General features: G+C 37.1%; 1 protein-coding gene across 9 annotated transcripts in view; it reads right to left on the reverse strand.

Annotated features, from left to right (window-relative positions):
- SPICE1 (spindle and centriole associated protein 1) overlaps window positions 1–22,938 on the reverse strand; it is a 65,201-nt gene that overhangs the window by 13,514 nt on the left and 28,749 nt on the right. For 8 of the 9 annotated variants that reach the window (XR_013445265.1, XM_036107170.2, XM_078066202.1 and 5 more), the window contains 9 exons: window positions 19,355–19,457; window positions 18,453–18,559; window positions 16,016–16,128; window positions 10,323–10,459; window positions 9,748–9,885; window positions 9,128–9,393; window positions 7,327–7,458; window positions 2,212–2,359; window positions 1,093–1,317 (listed from right to left, as the gene is read on the reverse strand). Coding sequence is in view for 8 of the 9 variants with exons in the window: in XM_036107170.2 (XP_035963063.2) it covers window positions 1,093–1,317; window positions 2,212–2,359; window positions 7,327–7,458; window positions 9,128–9,393; window positions 9,748–9,885; window positions 10,323–10,459; window positions 16,016–16,128; window positions 18,453–18,559; window positions 19,355–19,457 (1,369 nt within the window). In the remaining variant the exon portion in view is untranslated. The remainder of the gene's footprint in view (window positions 1–1,092; window positions 1,318–2,211; window positions 2,360–7,326; window positions 7,459–9,127; window positions 9,394–9,747; window positions 9,886–10,322; window positions 10,460–16,015; window positions 16,129–18,452; window positions 18,560–19,354; window positions 19,458–22,938) is intronic. The other variant, XM_036107167.2, reaches the window with a different exon arrangement.

The following is a 22,938-nucleotide window of genomic DNA, read 5'->3' on the forward strand; positions in this document are numbered from 1 at the left end:
GTCTCCTTATACCACAAAGATCTGACAGACTTTACAATCGCATAATAAATGCCAAAACAAATTTTATAATGGCAAGGACTTGTCATTTTCTTTAACCCTTATGGCCTCTTCATGTCCTTTATTGAAAAGGTACAGAAAATCTGACCAAATTTCTAAGTTCCAATGACAGTAAAAGTTATTATTCTGTTCCCCTATGTAAGAAAGTAAACACTTAAAGAAAGAAAATAAAGAAATAAAAATGTATGCAAATCAGGGCTGAATAACATTTTTCTAAAAACAGTGGAGGTGAGTCTAAGGTAGTTTTTGACTGAAGAATTGTTTTGAAAATGAAAAAAAAAAAAGGCTCTATAGCTCCAGAAAAATGCACAGGTGGACAAATAAACATAATTTTCCAAACAATGAAACACTCCATGGTACTTCTGAAGACCATCCAGGAGCCCCCAAGTTAAGAATCTCTGGGCTAAGGATTAACAATAAATTTTTAAAATTTTATTCTAAACTCTATATATGTCCTGCAAAAAGTGACCTGAAAGCTATTTTTAATTGTCCATCAACTTTCATTATAGAATTACCTCAACTGACTAAGCTAAACAAGTTTCAGTGAGAAAGAGGTTAATAACCAAATCTGATTTACAAAACCCTTATAGTCACAGTTCCTATCTTTCCTTAGCTAAACTTTCATTACTCTCTCTCTGGAGTATAATCTGTTTCTTACCCTTTCCTATGCTCCTGGACCATAGGGAAAAGAGGATTTCCCTTACTCCACATTTCAATGCTGAGGACTTTGATCCTTTGGTTTGATTTAGTATTTACAATGTCTAATAGAACAGATACTTAATGAAATTTAATGTGACATTTCACCATAGGTATAACACACATGATAAAAACTACCCTGAAAAATCCTTCTTTAGCTTAAAGGTTATGTGTGGCAATCGATATCTCTCAGAATTCCGTTTACAGGGTAACAATGGACACCATATGTTACATATATAAAGCATAAAAAAACAACTGTCCCACAGCTTAGAGGAAGCCTGCTTACCGTATAACGCATAAAAAAACAACTGCCACACAGCTTAGAGGAAGCCTGCTTACCGTCCTGCAAGGGAGAGAATCCAGAGTTGCTCTTCTGCCTGGGTGGTGTTAACAACACAGCCGGTTCAAATATATGCGCTGGAAAACTGTTGGTCAGATTCACACTATCCGGCGGAGTTGGCACCTGAGACAGTTTAACAGGCAAGTCTTCCTGTGCGAATTCAGCCAATTCTTCCCCTCTGAACACCAATGGCATGGAGACATTAGCATTTACAACAGGGCCCTCTGAAGAAGATGAGAGGCTATCAGCACTTACAACCATGGATACATTGCAGGTATTTATACTCACATGCATTTCCACAGAAAGCAAAATCACATGGACTCTAGAGCCTTCATTTTCTAGGCCATATCCTCCTTTAGCTGTAACTCACACCCAAGGCTCCCGAGGGGCCAGCACTGGGAAGAAGAGGCTGTTTTTGAGAAAAGCACTTAGTCCTTGAGACCTGCCCCAGCCACTGAGTTTCTCTCATCCAAGTTAAATTTTAGTCAGCCACTTCTTAGAATCCCTCCTGAGAAAACACTCCTAAATACATAAAATACTTACCACACATAGATACTCATCAAAGTATTACTTAGAAGCAAAAAACATGAAAAAGCCTAACTGTCCTTTTCAGGCTCTGACATAGGATGGCACAGGAAGTGAAGAAAGTCTTTCCAAACATCACCACAAATGAACAAAAGTTGTGCATTTCTAAAACTCAGAATTTCTTTTTCTTTCCAAGACCATCTCCTCTCCTCTTGAACCTGGTGCACAGTGATGAAAAGTGTTGGCACTAAAGCCCCACTAGTCTAGGAAGCAAATTCTGCTACTTCCCTAGTTGTGTGATCTTGCTAAGCTACCAACCCTCCCAAAGCCTTGGTTTTCTCATCGTGCAAGTAGGGATAACAGTGATACTTACCTCATAAAACTATTATGAGGACTAAATGAGACAATACACATAAAACACTTAAAAAGTCCCTGGCATAGAGCAAGTACCCAATAAAGATTAGTTGGAAATAGTGATGGCAACTGTCATAGTGACAATGCTATATATGTATACGTGACCAATAACATGTAAGTTTACAGTTTTGTTTGTTCTGTGTTTTAATACCAACCTGGGATAATAAGACCGCACTCACCAGGATTGTCTATAATTTTCCTACTCGTGGATCCCCTTTCTGATGCCTGACATTCTTTGTTGCTTTTTATCACTGGACAGTTCTTCATGGCATGTGTGAGCGATATAAGTTGCTCATCTGTTGTGACCATGTATTGCTGAAGTCTTGCCTGGAGAAAAAAGAATGAAATAACATCATTGGCATACCAGACATCAGATCATCACCTAAATATGTAGAACTGTATCATTACTTTAACTACTCTAGGAACTCTGGACTTTCATTCAAATACTAAAATCATGCATTTGTAAGAACACATATCATAAATGTTTTAAAAGTCCCATGACAGAGGAATGGTTAAATGTATCATGGAATATTATTAATTACTAAATACACTACAACAACAATAAGAATTAACCTTTTTACAGGGCTTCTGATCTATAAAACCTTTTTAGATAAATGATATCAACTGACTCAAGATAATTTAATAGAATATATAAACATGACCCTGTAAGAATTTATGTAATGTATATAAAATAATGTTAAGAGAAAATATATACATAGAAATAAGAAATATTATACACACATATATATGTGTGTATATATATATATCCATGTATATATACATATTCCTGTATGTGTGTGTGTGTGTGTATATATATATATATATATATGTATGTATTTCCAAAATGTACAGACATTTGATAAAAATCACAGATGGTCAGAAGTGGGAAGAATTATTAGTGGGACTACTAATAGTGGGAAATTAGTGGGACTACTAAGGTGGGAATGTTCAGGGGGACAAACTCCCCCTGAACATTCCCACCTCATCAACAGCAACTCCATCCTTCTAAATGCTCAGTCCCTAACTGTGGAATCACCCCTGACTCCTCTCACATCCTCTCCTTCACCCCATATCCAACCCATTGGCAAATCCTACTGCTTGCCTTTAAAATATATTCATAATTTAGTTACTTTTCACAGCTTTTCCCACTTCCAACTAGACCAGACTGCCAGATCGCCTGAATTGTTTCAATAACTCCTATGTGTAACATTCTGCTTCTATGTCTAACCACCTACAGTCTAGTTCTATACTGTTCCCAAAAAAGCTTGAAGCACCTTGGGGCACTAGAGTGAACTCACAGGGGCACCACAGGACATTTTAAATTTTTGAGGAAAACACTGCTGTTCAACATCTGTCAGGCACCAGTGAACCAGTGAACCAGTCTGAGGTAGCTCACAGCTTCAACATTAGATCAAAATACATTTCTTTTGATGATGTCGATCTTCATGAAACTGGGTTTTCATTAGCTGCCATGCTAAAAAGCAACACTGTGTAAAAATTATTGTGGAATAGGAAATAAGAGTGACAGTATCCAATATGAGTCCGAGCTTTGATCTTTTTTTCCCCCAACAGTCCCCCTTAATATTTCTTGCAGGGCTGGTTTAGTGGTCACAAACTCCTTTAGTTTTTGTTTGTCTGGGAAACTCTTTCTCTCTCCTTCTATTTTGAATGACAGCCTTGCTGGATAAGTATTCTTGGCTGCATATTTTTCCCATTCAGCACACTGAATATATTCTGCCACTTTCTTCTGGCTGCCAAGTTTCTGTGGACGGATCTGCTGAGAATCTGATCTGTCTTCCCTTGTAGGTTAAGGACTTTTCCGCTTGCTGCTTTCAGGATTCTTTCCTTGTCTGTGTATTTTGTGAATTTGACTATGCTATGCCTTGGCGATGGCCGGCTTTTGTTGAATTTAATGGGAGTTCTCTGTGCTTCTTGGATTTTGATATCTGTTTCCTTCCTCAGATTAGGGAAATTGTCAGCTATAATTTGCTCGAATAAACCTTCTGCCTCTTTTTCTCTCTCTTCATCTTCTGGGACTCCTATGATACAAATGTTACTCCATTTTAATAAGTTACATTGTTCCCTAAGTCTACCTTCATGTCCATTACCTTTGTTTCCCTCTTCTTTTCAGCTTCATTATCTTCCATTATTTTATCTTCTATATCACTGATTCGTTCCTCTATTTCGTCCATCCTCATTTTTATGGCATCCATTCAGGTCTCCATCTCAGTTGTAGCATTTTTAATTTCTCCCTGACTAGATTTTAGTTCTTTTATCTCTGCAGTAAGGGATTCTCTAGTGTCTTCTATGCTTTTTTCAAGCCCAGCTGATATCCTTATAATTGTTGTTTTAAATTCTAGTTCAGACATCTTACTTATATCTGCATTGAATAAATATCTGGCCGTCATTTCTTCCTGTTCTTTCTTTTGGGGTAAATTCCTCCATCTTGTCATTTTGGAGTGGGGGGGAAAAAAGCAAAATAAAACAAAGTAAAAATTAAAAAATTAAAAAATTAAATTAAAAAAATAAAATACATACAGGAAGCTAGATGCTAGGTGTGTTTTGGTCTGCTTGTTAGGAGAAGCTTGATAGAAAAAGGTAGAAAGCAAGAAAAGAAAAAGAAAAAAATTTTAAATTTATATATATATATATAAAATAAAATAATAAATTGCTTTCTGTATCTAAAAAACAAACAAAACAAATAAAAACAAAGACAAAAAACACACACACACAAAACCCCAAAGGACGCTAGATCCTTTTTCCCCTAAAGCTGAAGCTTTGCAGCACTCTATGATCAGTAGACTCGGTGTGGCTGGTCTTCTGGGGAAGGGGCTGCTGCTCAGATTCTCAGGTGGAATTGCCCTAGTGGAGATGTGCCTGCAGGTAGCAGGGGGGCGGGGCTTGGTGTAGCAGCTCCGTTCTCCACTTGGTGGCACTGTTTAGCTCACTGAGGTGGGTCAAGCTGGTGGGCATGGGGAGAAGATGGTTCTACCCCGTTCTCTCCTCTCCAGAGCAGGAAACGCAGGCCACCCCTCTTCAGTAAGCCCTCACAGACGCTAAAACAGCGACCCCTCCTGTGTTCGTGGTTTCTGTCAGATCCCTGCCTTCACCCTGTGTGTGTCCGAGCTATCCACTGCCAAATGGTGAAGCACTCTTGTGTCTTATCTTAGGCTCGGCTGTGTCTCAAAACCCCACACTTCAGAGACCCCCACAGCACTGACAGGCACTGATCCTCTGGAGGAAAGTCTCCCTGCATTGTGACCAGTGCCAGCTTGTCCCAGAAGACAGCCTACTACTCTCCCTTTCCGACACTCCACTCCAGTGGTTTTTTAGCTCAATAGCCATGCTTCCACCTCAAGACCTTTGGACCTGCTGTTCTAGACTGCCTAGATTGCTCTTCTCTCAGCTATCACTCACTTCCTCACCTTCTTCAGGCCTTTGTTCAAATGCCACTTCCTCAAACAGGCATGGCCCATCCCAATTACAATTCCCCACCCTAGGTACTTCCTGTGCCTCTTACCTGCTTTATTCTTTGTTACAGTACATATCACCATCTAACTTACAATATACTTCACTTTTTTTTTTTTTTTTTAAGGATTTATTTAGAATAAGCTCCACAGAGCAAAGATTTCTTCTTTGTTCACGACTGTATCTTCTGCACCAAGAACAGTGCCAGGCCCAAATCAATAAAGATTTGTTGAGTCAATTAGTACATTTTAAACAGCTTAACAATAACCCACAACCCTCGGACCAACTAATTAGTACATTTTAAAGCTGCTCATCTTCCCAAGAGAATTGATAACCTAAGTTCACACAAATACTTGTACATGAATGTCCATAGCAGCATTATTCATTCATAATACAGAAAAAGGTAGAAACAACTCAAATGTCCATCAATTGATGAATGGATAAGTAAAATGAGGTATATCCATATAATGGAATATTGGTGAACAACAAAAAGGAATGAACTACTGACATGTGCTACAACATAGTTAAGCCCTGAAAACATTATGCTAAGTGAAAGAAATCTGACACAAAAGATCACATATTGCATGATTCCATTTATTTGAAATATCCACATTTGGCATATCTATAGAAACACAAAGTAGATTTCTAATTGCCAGGGACTTCAGGGGGCACAGAATGAAGAGTGACTGCTAACAAGCTTGGGGTTTCTCTTTGGAGTGAGGAAAATATTCTGGAATTAGATAATGGTGCTGGTGTACAACTCTGTGAATATAGTAAAAACCACTGAGCTGTACACTTTAATAAGATAATTAAATGGTATGTGAACTGTATAGGTCAATAAAAAATTGCATTATATCTAATGTCCATTGATACAATACAATTTGCCTACTAACTATTGCTTTTCCAGTCTCTTTTGGCTGATAAATAAAAGTAATAATAACTGTCAATGGAGAACAAAGAGATGAATAAAACCATCTCTGCCCTCAAGCAGCTCAGTCTTTTTTTTTTTTTAAGATTTTATTTATTCATTTGTCAGAGAGAGAAAGCACAAGCAGGGGGAACAGCAGGCAGAAGGAGAAGCAGGCTCCCTGCTGAGCAAGAAGCCCAATGCGGGACTCGATCCCAAGACCCTGGAATCATGACCTGAGCCGAAGGCAGACGCTTAACCGATTGAGCCACCCAGGTGTCCCTCAAGCAGCTCAGTCTTGATGACAGGTATACATGTATGTTTAACACAATTTGGTAAATGCAATGAGAGCAGTATCCAGAGAGTACCAAAAGGGCACAAATAAAGAATATTTAATGCAGCACTGAGGCAGTACGATTAGTTTCTAGAAGAAATACTGTGTAAGTCTTTAAAAAAAAAAAAGGAACAATTAGCTAGACAAGTGTCAAAGAGGACTTATCTAATAAATATGAAGATACTGCAAACAACTTTAAATGGCATATGATTACAGGAAGCTTCCTAAATGGTATCCTCTGCTGTTTTGAAATTAAAAGTCGCTATCACAACATTTACTTCGCATTTTGGATAAACTGCTATAATATTGGTAGTTACCATTTAAATGTACATTCTGTCTTCCCCACTAAATAGTATGCTTCTTAAAGATAGCAGACTTATTCTGCACATTATTTGTAGCTCAAGTTTCTACTATAGTACCCCCAATATAATAAATGTTCAATAAAAGCTACCATTGATAATAAAGAAGTGATAAGTAATCACATCAGCACAACTAAACCAAAGGCAACTAAAAGAGAATCTTATATATTCTTAAAGATGTTTTATTCTACTAAACACAGAAAAGTTTGGGATCTCATCTAAGTACCTGGGTAGCAGTGTTTTCTTCTCTAAGAAGAAGAATTTCAGCTGTAAGAGCATCAATGAGCTCCCGATGATCACCTAACATTTGCTCCAGTTGCTGCCTCGTCTCTACTTCTTTACGCAGTTGGACCTCGCTCTACCAAAAAAAAAAAAAAACTTCCATCAATAATAAGATAAAATTCCCATCCAAAAATAAACTCCCATCAACAGCATAAAATACTGAAAACTAAGAGTTCCTACTCAAAGCTGTCAAAGAAAATACTTATGAAGTATATATTGTGTGACAGTAATGAGAATTACATATTTTTATTAAAAGGTTTATATTGCATTAAAACGAAATGTTGTGTCCTTTTCCCTTCTTTATATAGAACACAATGAACAGAATGGTATACAGACTTATATAACTACAATTTTTGTCGAATAAAGTGGAGGGAAGGACAAACATATTGCCTGAATATACACAGAGCATCTCTAGAAGGATACACTTGTATCTCGTAATGATAGCTAGCTACAGGGAAGCAAACCGGTTAAATGGAAGTTAATGGTGGGAATCAGAATTTTCATCTATATCCTTCAATTTCTTTTAATTTCATGTCATGTGATTATAATCACCAATTCAAGAACTAAGTTTGTTAAAATAAAATTAAAAATAAATGACAACAGGCTTAAATGGTTTTAACTTTGTAAAGCAAGTGATTAGCTAAAAAGTGGAAGCTACTAAACTTGTAATACTTTCAGAGAGCCAAAAGTACACTCCCGGAGACTCCTCACTTAAGGATGGAAGAATGATAAGACTTTCATAAGTCTGACAGTACAATAAATATTTCACTAAAAAGTAATTTTAGGAAGACAGCTCCAGAGAAATTGAAACATCTGAATTAGAGTGATGAATCAACTATTTTATTTTTTTAAAGTTTTTTTTCAAGATTTTATTTATTTATTTGAGAGAGAGAGAGAGCACAAGCAGGGGGAGAGGCAGAGGGAGGGGGAGAGGCAGAGGGAGAGGGAGAAGCAGGCTCCCTGCTCAGCAAGGAGCCTGACGTGGGACTCGATCCCAGGGCCCCAGGATCATGACCTGAACCAAAGGCAGATGCTTAACCGACTGAGCCACCCAGGCACCCGTGAATCAACTATTTTAATAGTAAAATTTCCTTGAACATTTTTTTGTTGTATTTGTTTAACAAACTTAAATTTATAAAAAATAAATAAGTTTAAATAGATTTTTTGAAAGGTGAAATGTAGAGCTAACTCTAATCCCACAGCATTCTGAAGACTGATTATTCAAAAATGAATTACAGAAATAATTCTTGCTTCTCTTATAAATTATTTTCACAACAAAAGATCTTCCACTTCAGACAAAGCCCAAGTAGTCACACAGATAACATGAAGAATTTCCCCCATCCGTGCCTACAGATTACAGGCATGCCACTCTCCAAACTAAAGTGGGAGTAGGAACACAGAGAAAAGCAATAGAACAAGGACACATTTAGTAGTTCTATTGAATTTAATACTGCCAAACAATAATATTCAATGTCAGCAATGATTTCATTTATAGCAGATTTACCTTATCAATTACAATTTACTAAAACTCATATTAAAATCAACATCACTTATACTAGATGATACATAAATCAGCATGTAGAGGAAAATTAAGAGGATAAAGCTTTACTGCAGATAATCTAAAACTGAGGTATTTTAAACAAACCTATTCAAACTTGACTATATTTCATTTGGAAATTGCAATAAATTAAGTGTAGAGGGAAAAAAACTCTGAAGAAGAGACTCTAATAACCTCTTGCTCTTACCTCTTTCAGGTACCGAACGAGGCGACAGAGGGAGCTCACCAGTGACAGAGTGAAGCCTGTAAGGCCCTGACTGCCCTGCAGTCCCTTGACCTCACGTCCTGTCCATCGTTCATATTCTTCCATTTCATGTTCCACTTCATTTATCATGTGTTTGAGGACATCCAGGCTGGAACTGTTGCTATTTGGTAAGTCTGTGGAGGCTGTGCTAGCTGTTAACACGTTCTTCTTCTGCTTGGAAGGAGCATGAGAACCCGCTTTTCCTTTCACTGATAATGACAGAAGTCATTCTATTAGAAGACCAAGAAAAATTATACCAGCAAGCTACTAGAAAAACCACTGACTGTTATTCACAGTTTATAAAAGGTTTCTATAGAAGCTATCACCATTTCTCATAAAAAATCCATACAGTTTAAACCAAGTTTACACTATCTATAATGAATGTACTAGAACCATCTAGTACATGTTATATTTGGAGGCATTTCTTAGCTACCATTCAACAAAGTCTTAATTAGTTGGCTCCATCTGGATGAGTTTAAGGGAAAAAACTTTACTAAGAGATTAAGGAAGCTGTATCAAGTTATGTGTTTAATAATTCATCTTTGTAAATTAAGGGACTGAACCTTTCTTTAACAACTGTTTTTGCTTCCTTGAGTTCAGCACTTGTCCCACAACATAACTTGAGTCTAGAGTCTCAGTAGATTCTTCAGATTGAAGCCTGGTCTGGATTCTCTTGACAGCATTGGTAGCATTCAGAGCAGCTAAAAGAAAAAATATTTCCAAAAGAATCTCAAGTGAACAACAAAAAAAGTTTTAAGCATTCCAATTAACAGATCAATCAGTATTTCATTCAATTAGGTAAAGTCAGTCAAAACTCAAATAACAGTCCTTTAAAAATTACTGCGTTTGGGCGCCTGGGTGGCTCAGTTGGTTAAGCGACTGCCTTCGGCTCAGGTCATGATCCTGGAGTCCCTGGATCGAGTCCCGCATCGGGCTCCCTGCTCGGCAGGGAGTCTGCTTCTCCCTCTGACCCTCCCCCCCTCTCATGTGCTCTCTCTCATTCTCTCTCTCTCAAATAAATAAATAAAATCTTTAAAAAAATAAAAAATAAAAAAAATAAAAATTACTGCGTTTAAGAAAGAACATAACAAAACAAGTCACTATTCTGTGAGAAATAATACAATGGGGGAAAACAAACCTTTTTGTTCTCCTGATGGAGCAGCAGGTGATGGAGTTCCTGGAGGGGTTTGTGACTGTGTTGTTATTTTCTGCTGAATATCAGTCCACAGTTTATTAATTAACTCATAATTATCTTCCTTTAGTTGGTGGAGAAACCTATAAATTATGGGGCAACAAGCTATATTAGAATTAATAAATGCTATCATTTAAACTGTTCAACTGCTTACATGTTTGATTGAGGGCACTTTTAGTAATTCATAATCAAAGAAAAAATACATTTTGCTTTAACTGATAAGACAGATAGCTAAAATGCCAGTCTTCTTAGTGTTAGAAGAAATAATTCCATCTTCCTCCCAGTTTCCCACCTACTTGGCTCCTACTCGCAGGAGCAATTTCCCCTTTCTGAGTTTTGTGGTAGGGGCCCCATTATCCTCTCTCTTTCCCAGAGGAAGTACATGGCTTGGTTCTTACTGGTTTCTCTCTCCTGTGAAGGAGGCTGTCCTCAGAACACTTCACTGAAGTAAAGTAACTGGAGCAGACTCTGCCCTGAGTCTCTGGGAGCAGGGAGAAGGAATGGGAAGAAGGGCTGCAGCGTAGGGAGTTAAGCCTCTGGCTATAATCAACTTTCTCACTGATAAGGCTGATAATTTAATCTCCAACCACTTGATTCCTTCATCTATTTCTCAATTGGACTGAGACTTAAAAGAGGTAGGTGACAAAAAAGTGGAAACAACCCAGATGTCCACCAATTGATGTGTGGAAAAGTAAAATGTACTACATCCACACAACCATAAAAAGAGCCAGAAAACATAGCTGAGTAACGTGGAAAGCAGAACTCGTAAACAATGAACTTGGATATTGAGCTGTGGAGATTTTCAAGCAAAGTATTGAAGGTGCAGCCTGCTTCTTACTGCTGCTTAGAGTGAAATGCAGGAGGAGAGAGATACACTGCGGGAAGAACTATTAAGCCAAAAGGAACCAGAACTTGAGATTTGGGAAATTTTCAGCCTCCCCAGAATGCAAAAGATGCTCAAATTAGGCGACACTACACTGTTAGGAAAGCATGCCCTGGAGAGAAGGACAAGTGTATGGCTAGACAATGTTTTGCTAATCTGAAGAGATTAGGCATCTGACTCATGGATCCCCTCAATGATCTCAGCAGAAGCCAGCAACATAGATGGGATTATCCAGGGAAGATCTCTGGAGGGACTCTTGTCTAATGGCATACAACATACAAAGGAGACACACAGGGTCTTTTGAGAATGTTGTACCAGCAGAAATACTGCAGCTTGGACTGAAAAGGACAGAGATAGGATAAAATGAAGGAAGAGTCAGACCCAAAATTCTAGAGTCAGCAAACAGGCTGATAAAATTCCTCAGCTGTAAATATGGGCTTCAAGGAAAAGGAAGAATGACTTCAAGGCCAGAGCTGCAGATATAGAGGCCAAATCCACAGGTACACAGGCTAAGGCCAGAGCCACAGGCACAAAGGACGGAGCCATGGACCCAAAGGGTGAAGCCTCAAGACATAGAAGATTATTACCAGGCTTTGAAACCTAATGGTATTTGCCCTGTTGGGTTTCAAAGTTGCTTAGGACTGGTGACCCCTTTCTTCCTTGGATTTTCAAATGGGAATGTCTATAAATTATTATCCTATGCTTGTTCCATCATTGCATTTTCAAAGCAGATAACTTGTTTTCTAGTTCCACAGGATCATATATAGAGAGGAATACTGCCCAGGATGGGTCTTATTCAGAGCTTACCCATACCTGCTTGAGACGGTAAGATTTGGTTTGGGCTGATGACATTTAGATGAGATTCTGAACTTGAGTTTCATGCTGAGACACTGGGGAATATTGAAATGGGGGTGAATATAAATTTTGCAGGTGGGTCACTGAGTGGACTATGGTAGGACGTGAAGATATGTCCATGTTCTAAGCCCTGGATCGGCCAAAAAGGGTCTTTGCAGGTATGATTAAGTTAAGGATCTTGGGATGTGAGGTTATCCTGGGTGGGCCCTAAATGGGATCATGTATATTTTTATAAAAGAGAGGCAAAGGAAGACTTTAACATACACCCAGAGGAGAAGGTGATGTGAAGACAGAGGCAGAGACTGGAATGATGCAGCTGTCACAAGCCAAGGAAGACCAACAGCCATCAAAACCTGAATGAGGCAAAGAACAGATTCTCCTCTAGAGCCTCTGGAGGAAGTGTAGCCCTGACAAAACCTTGATTTTGGTCCAATGAAACTGATTTCAGATTTCTTGCCTCCAGAATTGTGAGAGAATAAATTTCTGTTGTTTTAGGTTATACAGGAATATATATTCAGAGAAATTTTCAAACCAGAAGGCACTTAGTCTCCAGATACCAAGTCTAATGCATCTTCTGATACCTCATGTTTAATAGTTAACAAGTAACATTTTGAGACATAAGGTATTCAAAACTGGAAACCACCTATTCACACAACTAATGAGATAAAACTAACTTTGCCTGACCAAATAAAAAAACAAAAATTTGATTCAAATGTAAAGAATAAAAGCAATATCGGCACAAGATTAGTTATATTTGGGTTCTGAAAGAAAAAGTGGCTTAAAAGATGATACATGTTTCCAAGTGTCCTTAAGGAAACAGTTACCAGCTAAATTTGAATCACTCCACACATCCTCCAAAACCCACTAGACAGGGCAACAAAAAGAGCAAAAATAGCACATAACCCATACCTTCTACATTATTGGAAGACAGAAAATACTACTAACTTCAAATTATCTGTAAGTAGAAAAATACACACTGAACTCCAGCAAAGATATTTCTTGAGCTCCTGTCAGAAGCCCTAGCAGGGAGTGAGGGCAGTTGAAAATGGCTAAACAGGGAAGAAAGCAGTGAGCCTAATGGTGATAAAATCACCTCCAGAAAGAAAAAGTCCACTCTAAGTATGCAAATACTTAAAAAGGAAGGAAACACACATACACACAAACACACAAACCCCAAACCTGGGCAGTCAAAATACTACCAAGAAGTGTGTAGAACCCAAGGTGGTAGGTCTTGGAAAGGCATTACTTCTTGATGTGAACAGGAAGAAAGAAGAGTTCTTAGGAGGCTGAGTGCTGAAGGCAAAAAAAAAGAGTGTATTATCGTAACACACTTAACTAGGGAGACCAGTTCAAGACAAAAAAAGAAAACAGTATTGGAGGACAAACCCAACTTTCACACACTGATACTTAAAAAAAAAAAGGCATCCATTAAAATAACTGTGCTGCACTATAATTGAGAGAAGACCCACCCCAAACTCCCAACCCTCTCCACAAAATGTACAAACTAAAACAGTCTACACCCATACAAGACAATACAACAAAATAGAAAATTTAATTGAAATATTCCAGCTAATAAAAATTTCTCCCCTCCCAAGAAAAAGCAGAAGGAACAAACACTTTAAATGGAATTAAATATACTTAAACAAGCATTTGAAGATATATATCTTGAATCAGAAGTTCTAAAACTAAGAGCAGAGGTGGACAAAAAGCAGAACAAAATAAGAATTGATTGGACTCAGGAAAAAATACAAAGAAAAAGAAAAACTCAGAAATAAAGATTAAATTACAATGTGCCCAATGGATAATTGTTAAATAAACATTTAATAAGGAAGACTGAAGAATTACAGGAAAATAACAACAAAAAATAAAGAATAAAAAAGGTTAAAGTACTTGAAATAGAAAATAAGGGGCACCTGGGTGGCTCAGTCGTTAAGAGTCTGCCTTTGGCTCAGGTCATGATCCCAGGGTCCTGGGACTGAGCCCCACATCAGGCTCCCTGCTCAGCAGAAAGCCTACTTCTCCCTGTCCCACTCCCCCTGCTTGTGTTCCCTCTCTCATTGTCTCTCTCTCTGTCAAATAAATAAATAAAATCTTAAAAAAAAAAAAAAAGAAATAGAAAACAAGAAACATCACTTTTATATATATATAAAAGGAGTCTCTGAAAAAGAAAAAAAAAAAAAACCAATGATATCAAACTAGTATTTGAAACCATAACCCAAGGAAACTTCCAGGAAAAAAAAAATAAGAAAGAAAGAAAAGAACTGAATCTACACACAAAAAAAGCCAACTGTGTTGGAAAAACCGACCTGAAAAGGTAAACTCAAGACACAGCTTAGCAATGTTTAAATTTTAAAGATAAAAGAAATAAATTTTAAATATAAAGGAAATCAACACATAAAAATGCCAAATTATTTATAAGGGCAAGAAAATTATTCTAGCATCAGACTTGTCAAAGCAACATTCAAAGTAAACCAAGAGTGGAGAAGCATTTTCAAAAAAGTTAAGGAAACAAAGCATCAAAGATTTTATATCCAGCCAAGCTGTCCTTCAAATATCAAAGCTATAGAAAAACTTTTAAGCTTTCAAGAACTCAAAGAATAGAACTCACAAACCCTACAGCATGAGTTTGTCTAAATGAATGATCCAACCAAGAGTTAACTAGGGAAACATCATAAAAGGACTGATGATGAGCATTTAATATATTTAACTGTAGCTCCAAGACTAAAACAAAAATAGCAATACACAGGGAAGAATAATATGTAAATGTTTTATGTCCTGTCAAAGCAAAAAAAAAAAAAAAAATGCAGCTAAAAGAGAAGAAGGACAGAGAGAAAAAAGGAAAGAATGAGAATATAGAATAAATTATTTGTTGCACAGGCCATAGGTGGAAGTCAAAGCATACCATTTAAAGCTAACACACCTGAGAGCAAAAGGTTAAAGAAAATAGGGGACTAAATGGCTCTATAAATGGTAGATATAAAGGCAACCAGCCAAAACAAAATTACAAACTTCCTAAACACCAAAAGAAATGTTTAAGAGAACAGAGAAAACATTACATAGAGAAGGAAAACTGTAATTATAGTATAATATACATAGTACGATAAAATGACAAAGTTGACATCAAACACATCAACTATATCAATAAATATTACAAGCTTACTTCACCAATTAAAAAAAAAGATTTTCAAACTGGCTGAAAAGACAAGACCCAATTCTATGTTGAATACAAAAGATACACCTAGTACACAGTAATTCAGAAAAGCTAAAAGAAAAGAATGAGCAAAGATGAACCAGGCAATTAGAAACAAGAAGGCAGAGCTTTCATTCTTGATATCAAACAAAGTAGAACTGAAGCCAAAAGGCATTAAATGTGGCAAAGGATACTTTATAATGCTAAAAGCCATAATTCACAATGAAAATACAATACTTATGGATATCCATGTACCAAAAAACACACCAATCAGGATGGAGGTATTTACCTTCAAACAGAATTAAATATACTTGAACATCATATGCAAAGAAAAATAGAAACACACTAACGGAGCCTTTAATACACTACTCTCAATATAAGATAGTGACAAAAATAAGTAAAGACACAGAAGAAGTAAACAACATCATCAATGAAGTAGGTCTTAAGGATATACATATAGAACTTTATACCTTGTTAATATAGAATATACCTTCTTCTCAAGCACACAAGTGGAACATTCACAAAATTTTAATCATATATTAGGTCACAAAGAAAACATCATTAAGTTCCACAAGTAGAAATATTATAAGCACATTGTACACCTTAAACTTACACATTATATGTCAATTATATCTCAATAAAGCTGGGAAACACAAGAAATGGCCTTGGAAAAAGGGAAGCCCTGTAGATATTTATGCCATATATACATACCTATCTACATTCATATTTGACTGAGAGTTTACAGAGTTATCCAATTCATTCTCACTTTCTTCGGACTGGCTGTTACCAGTTCGTTCTTCATCATCATCTACTTCATTAAGAGCCTTTCTCAACATAACAATAAAAATAAAAACACAAGTTGGTCATATGTACACTCATCCTTTGTTTCTTCTTGTCATTATAATAGAGAGGTCCCTCCTTCTACCGCTAACATCTCCACAAGTGCTCTAGGACCTAAACCCTCTCACCTCCTTCCACTCCATCAAGTGCCCCTTCCCTCTCCTGCATCTTCAACCTCTCTATACTGGCTTCAGCTCATCCGCATTTAAATGTGAACAAGTCTCTCTCATTGTATCTTCTTTCTTTTACCACCAAACTTCTTGAAAGAGTCATCCCCCACTTCTCATTTACCACCTATGCCCTACAGCTTTGCTTCTGCCCTACCATTCCACTCAAAATGCTGTCTATAAGGTCAACATCCTTTTTTGATTTGTTCCTAAATAAAATATTTTTCAGTCTCTGCCTTCCCTTACTTCTCTGATTCACTGGACATTAATGACCATTCCTTTCTTTCCTTCAAGATCATCTTGATACATTCTTCCTTTTAACTGCCAAGATACCATATTTCCCTGGTTTTTCTTCTGTTCTTCTGGCTCTTCCTTCTCAATCTCCTTTATTGGTTCTTTTCTTTCTGTCCTTTCTTAATATCTGGTGGGACTCAAGGTCCTCCCTTTGGACCTTTTCTCCTCTCATCTGACTCCCTTTCTGAATGATTATATCTAGTTCCAAAGCTACAATTACAAGTCAAATGCTGTGAGTTCTCAAATTTCTATCTTCACCCAGATTTCTCAGGAGTCCTAGACAATTATATCCAACTGCCTAAAGGATATTCCTAGTAGACATCCTACACACATAAACTAAACATGTCCAAAACTGGTCATCTTCCTAAGCCTCTCCTATCATTCTTCCAAAAGCCTTATTCCTGCCATATTACCTAAGATCATGAACAGCATCACCATCTACTGAGAACCTCAAGCCAGCAAACTGGGAGTTATGCTTCTTTCTCATCTGTCACATCCAATCAGCTACCAAATGCTGTCAATTCTATCCCTTTTTAATCTCTCAAACCTATCCCTCTTCCCCTCTACCTCCTTCTCTGCCATTGTTTAGGTTAGGCCCTCACCACTTCCACTAAAATTCTAACCTAGTCTTCTAACCAGATCCTCTCACCAGTCTTGTTCTTTCCCAAACCCTGCCTCCACTCTACAGTTCATTTCATCATGACTCTACTCTTCCTAAAATCCTTTGGTGGCTCTCCTCTCACTTTCTGGTTCTTTAGCCCTAGCTCCTCCCTGTCTCTCTAGCCCCAGCTCTTGCCATTCCCCCATTCCCATAATAGAGACCATGATTATCTGAAAGCTAACATTTTTAATTAAGTGCCAAAACATAATGGCTTTTGGCTGGAGATATGGCTAATGGGTTTTGGCTATTTAAAACATGTAACATTCTACTTAATTGCCTTTGTAAGCAGAAAACAGTAGACTTAAGATTTTTTTTTAATGATTCTGGACCTTGTAATTCCCTAGGATCATCCCTCTAATTGACGATTCTCCTTTTTTCATAGGACATATAAATAACCTAGGAAATGGCACTAAACAGGTATTGAGTCCTAGTCAGTCCTAAGAAGTTATTTTATTTTAATATTAAATTCTTCATGAGCTTTTAAAAGATGTTTCCCATTTCAAATTCTAAACATTTTAATTAAGTTTCAGTTAGGTTAGGATATAGCTAATTAACATTTTACTACAATAATATAATTTTCCCACATAACTGGTCAATAAATTCCAAGTTTCCTGGGTAGCTACTTTCTAAACACACTATTAGAAGAGACTAACATTTAATGAAGAACTAGTCTCTGGAATTACGCTAGACACTTTACATAACTTATCTCCGCTCATCCTCACAACAACCATAGTGAGTATATTCTATTCCCATTTAACAAAAAATCAACTCAAGATCCAACAACTAGGACTAACAGAATGTAAACACAGATCCGCCTCACTCTACAGTGGAAGTGAAAAGACTCCCCACTGTTTCCATAATAGCAGATGGAGCCTCAATTTGAATGCCATCTCTGATACTAACTAGCTATATGATCTTGGACAAGGCACTTAATTTTTCTGAACCTCAGTTTTTTTTAATCTGCTAAATGGAGGTCATGATAGTACCTACCTCGTAGGTATTATTATCCAGTCCTATCTGTTTGGTACAAACATTACTCACCGAAAGTGCAATATGCTTGAGTAAGAACAATTGTAGCAACCATACTTGGTATTTGTTGATATTTAAGTTTTTGAAATGTTTACCACAATACCTACATAAACTTAATTTCAACATAAGCATGATGGCTATAAGGACAGCACATTACCTGAGGCTCCATGATGGATTCACTAAGAATGGCCTGCGTGACAGGGTCTTGATTTACCAAAATAGGACCCTGAGAGGAATCAGGAGCCATAGTTACATTCGGAAACCCTGCAGAAGGAAAAGAAGTCATGATGATTTTACTTCATTTAATTAAATTGACTTCACAAGCACTATCCACTGCCATAGGTTTGTATTAGCACATAAAAATCTTAAATAATAATAATAGCAGCTCACACTTAGATAATGCTTACTATATGCCAGGCACTGTTCTAAATGCTTTTACATATATTAAATCATTTTACCCTCACAAAATCTGATGAGGTTGTTACTATTATTATTTTATAGATCAGTAAATTGAAACTCAGAGACATGAAGCAAATGGCCCAGAGTCACATTAATAAATGGTTAAGCCAGGATTCAAACCTTAAATTAAAAACAAATGATCTGTTTTTAGGGATTAAAATAAACAATGGATTATATACACATTAAAGTGAATAATGCTATGTATCTGACAAGAGAGAGACTGAAGTAGCCTTAGGCTTCAAATTAAGCTTTACTCAAGTTTTATATAAATAGATACTTTTGCGGTAACTTAACATTAATAAACTGGAATTTAAGTCATATTTACAATAAAATCTTGTACATTGCACCACAAAGTATACTAGTAAACAATAACAACTTACCTTTGCTTAGCTCTGTAATTTGTAATAGTTAATATTCTTAGTGAAAAGCAAACAAATTATAATGAATCTATGCCGAACAACTCCTGTATGCTATCCACTCCAGACTACTTGTACTATAAATAATGTGATGCCCAAAAAAAGATTTAAAATTCTTCCAAACAGCCATTGTGGGCTATGATTAATAAGAAAAAGAAGCGTTTGTTTGAATGAAATACGTTACCTGTGCGCCTACGGGGAAAATCAACAAACAGATCTTTTGCTTCAGCCATCAAATGATCAGATTTTTCTAATACATCCTGCATCTGGTATTGATCAGAAAGAATCTAGACATGTGTTAATGATAAATATTATTATTCAGAAAAAAATCTATATATATACTATGAAATCACAAAGGAAAAGTCCATACAAAGGCACAGAGCATAAAAATAACCATAGGCCCCTATCCTCCTAAAATCCTTCAGGGGCAATATCCATAAGTACCAATAGATGGGGCTATTACAATAATTAGATTTCATATGCTTGGCTGCAATCCAAGTTAAGAAATATATTATTAAACTGTGACCCAGCATACACACAAATGTAAATGTATAACAAAATAAAAGTCTTACTTAACCTTACTTTTTGAGAACCACTCTAATATTCTCTTTTAGTTTCTATTCTATTTTTAAAATAATGGCTACAACACACTAACTCAATTTCACAATCCACTAACAAGTTGTGATCCACAGTCTGAAAAACACTGATTAAAGATATAAATCTCTGAGCCATAAACTCAGAGGTGTTTCAACCTTTAAAGTGATTTCATAATCTGCTAATGGTTCATGCTCAACAACTTAAGAGAATATGAGGTAAGATGTGAGTTTGGGGGCATCAAACAAAGAAGTAACACTTCCGTATTTACAAACAAGCTGGATTTTTATCCTGGAGGGATGAGAACTCAAAAAATACCATAACAGTAGTCCCTCTAATTAGGCACTTTCAACTTAGGAACTTTCATAATTATAAGCAAGGAGACACAGGCAAGTCAACTCTAGCCACCACCACCAGATGGCATTCTTAAATTGAGAGGCGTCACAAAATTGGATACTCCCCAGTTTCCAACACTGATTCAAAGCAATAGAGAGGAGCATCTGGTAACAAATGCTCTTACCAGAATCTCTCTAGCCCATGGAAACAAGTATATAATATGACTTCAGTTATTGTTTCAGGACACTGAGAAAAGTAACAAGAATCACATTCTGACTTTTTCCCTTTCTTCTGCTGTAGCCAATCTGGTTGGCTGGCACAGTTGGTGAGAATCAAGTCCTGAATTTGTTCCTTCCACAAAGAGTAAGTTTTGGAATGGTATAAAGCAAAGAGCACATTCAGAGACAGAACACTGAGATCCCAGGCCCAGTCAAGGGATACTAAGCAAAATCCAACCTCTTTAAGCTTAGGTTCCTAATATGTAAATGAAGATACCACCATCTTCCCTAACCCAAAGGGGTGTTATAAGAATGTGGACACACTGAAAACATGTACCATTCTAGAAATATTTGGAATGTTGTTACAACTTAAATTATATTATCCTATGAACCAAATTTCTATGCCTGGTTAGCGATCTTGCAAGTACACACAATTAGAGCTTAGGCAAGAGAGTAAATGGAGCATTATAATCTATCATTTAAACTAGAAAAATTACACACAGAATATTTCCTAAAGGCAGTTTTAAGTTTACCATTTAAAAAAAAAAAATTACTGACCTTCCATCAAAATAAAGAGATATAACTGACAGAAGCAGATTGAAGAGGAATAATTTTATCATCTCAAGACCTGATGATCAAATATAATGAGGTCTCCAGGAAAGCCACTACCCTATTGCACTTTGCCAGTCTCTGCCCAGCCTTCTTGGGGCAGATGGGTTGAGAGGCCACAGATCAGTGTACTGGCTTTCTTTTGCCCTCTCTAGATTTATTCATCACTTCTTTCTGATAAAACTCATCCTCTTGATAGGTAAACCAATCTCTGCAAGCCCATCTGTATACATTACTTCCCCAGATGGGTTCACAGAGCACAAAATCAAACTTACGAATAGTGGTACACATCTTGGATTTGCAAAGGATCAGCCAAAGGTCCCTTCAAAAACATTATCAAAAACTTTTTATCCTAGCACTTCTGTTCTCTGATAATAAAAACCAGATAGAAATAGGAAATTACAGAGAGATTTGGGAAGTGATTATACTTTTAGAATTTATAAAACTTTATCAAAGTTTCCCTCTCTCTGAATTTTGACCCTCATTTGCTTGATTCCCATGACATGAATGCATCATACAGCAAATGATTATGCTAGCCAAAGAGCTTTTCTCTTAACTTTGTTAATCCAGGACTCCAGCTCTGGGGGATGCACTGGTAGCTCTAATACATAATGATACTGCCTAGGTGAATATGCCCAAGGAGGCTTCTTCATTTGGTCCCATCACATCCCTTAACATAGACATTACAAATTTAGCAACATTGAAACAATAGATGCACATATCTTTGACTCAGCAGTTCCACTTTTAAGAATTTATCCTACATGGGTGCCTGGGTGGCTCAGTCAGTTAAGCATCTGCCTTCGGCTCAGGTCATGATCTCAGGGTCCTGGGATCAAGTCCCACTTTGGGCTCTCTGCTTAGCGGGGAGCCTGCTTCTCCCTCTCACTCTCCCTCTGTGCTCTCCCTGTCTCTCTTTCTCTCTCAAATAAATAAATAAATAAAATCTTTAAAAAAAAGAATCTATCCTATAAATATAGTTTTACATGTATTTAAAAACATATTCAAGCATATTCATTGTATTACTTACAGTGACAAGGCAGGTAACAATCTGTGGGTGACAGACCTGCTACTTACCCACCAATGTCCCCTCTTTTAATTTTCCTTTTAACAACAGAATTCCCAAGTTTTAGCCAAGTACACAGCTAGATTTCCTAACCATCATACTAGGTGAGAATGGTCATGTGATGAATTTCTGGACAGTGGGATATAAGCCAGAATTTCTGGGTGATATGTAAAAGGAGTAGCATGCATTCTTTTTCCCTTTTCATGCTGGCTGGAATACAGCTGAAGGAAGCTGGAACAGCCATTCTCTACTCAGTGATGGAAGCCCTGGAATAAAGGACCCCAGAGATCCTACCAACTACCAGTTACCTCTGAACGGTTTCAGAGAGAAAGAGATTTCTATTTTGTTTAAACCACTATATCTTCTTAACCAGAAGCCTAAACTATAGTCCAGTACACTTCCTAAGTTTGCACAAATAAAGCACTGGATAAATACATTGTGGTACATCTGTATATTACCTGGCCATTAAAAAGAAAAGGTAGATTTCTAAATACTGACATGGGATAACCTCCAAAATATATTGTTAAATGGAAATACTTATCTTACTAATAGCAGAGGTTCTCAACCCTGGTAAGGAATTAAAAGTACATAAAAACTGTCTAAAAAATACCTAAGTGGGGCCATATCACATGTCCACTAAATCGGATTATCTAAGTACAGATATATCTGAGTCCAGATACAGTGATTTTTTTAATGGAAGATCTCAACACTGACTGATCTAATGTGCAGTCAGCATTGAGAACCACAACACCAGAGCCTGAGGAATGGGACTGAAGGGAAGGCAGAGAGACTTCACTCATCCTCTCCCACCACTCTTCCTTCAATCCCTACTTCAACCACATCCATTCCTTCAGGACATGAGCAATTCAGGACATGAGCAGGAGCCACTAGAGATGGGACACAAAAGCCCAGAGCTGCCTCAAAGGGGCTGCCTTTTTTCCTGGTCAC

Source organism: Halichoerus grypus, chromosome 1 (assembly GCF_964656455.1).
Source record: "Halichoerus grypus chromosome 1, mHalGry1.hap1.1, whole genome shotgun sequence".
Taxonomy (NCBI): domain Eukaryota; kingdom Metazoa; phylum Chordata; class Mammalia; order Carnivora; family Phocidae; genus Halichoerus; species Halichoerus grypus.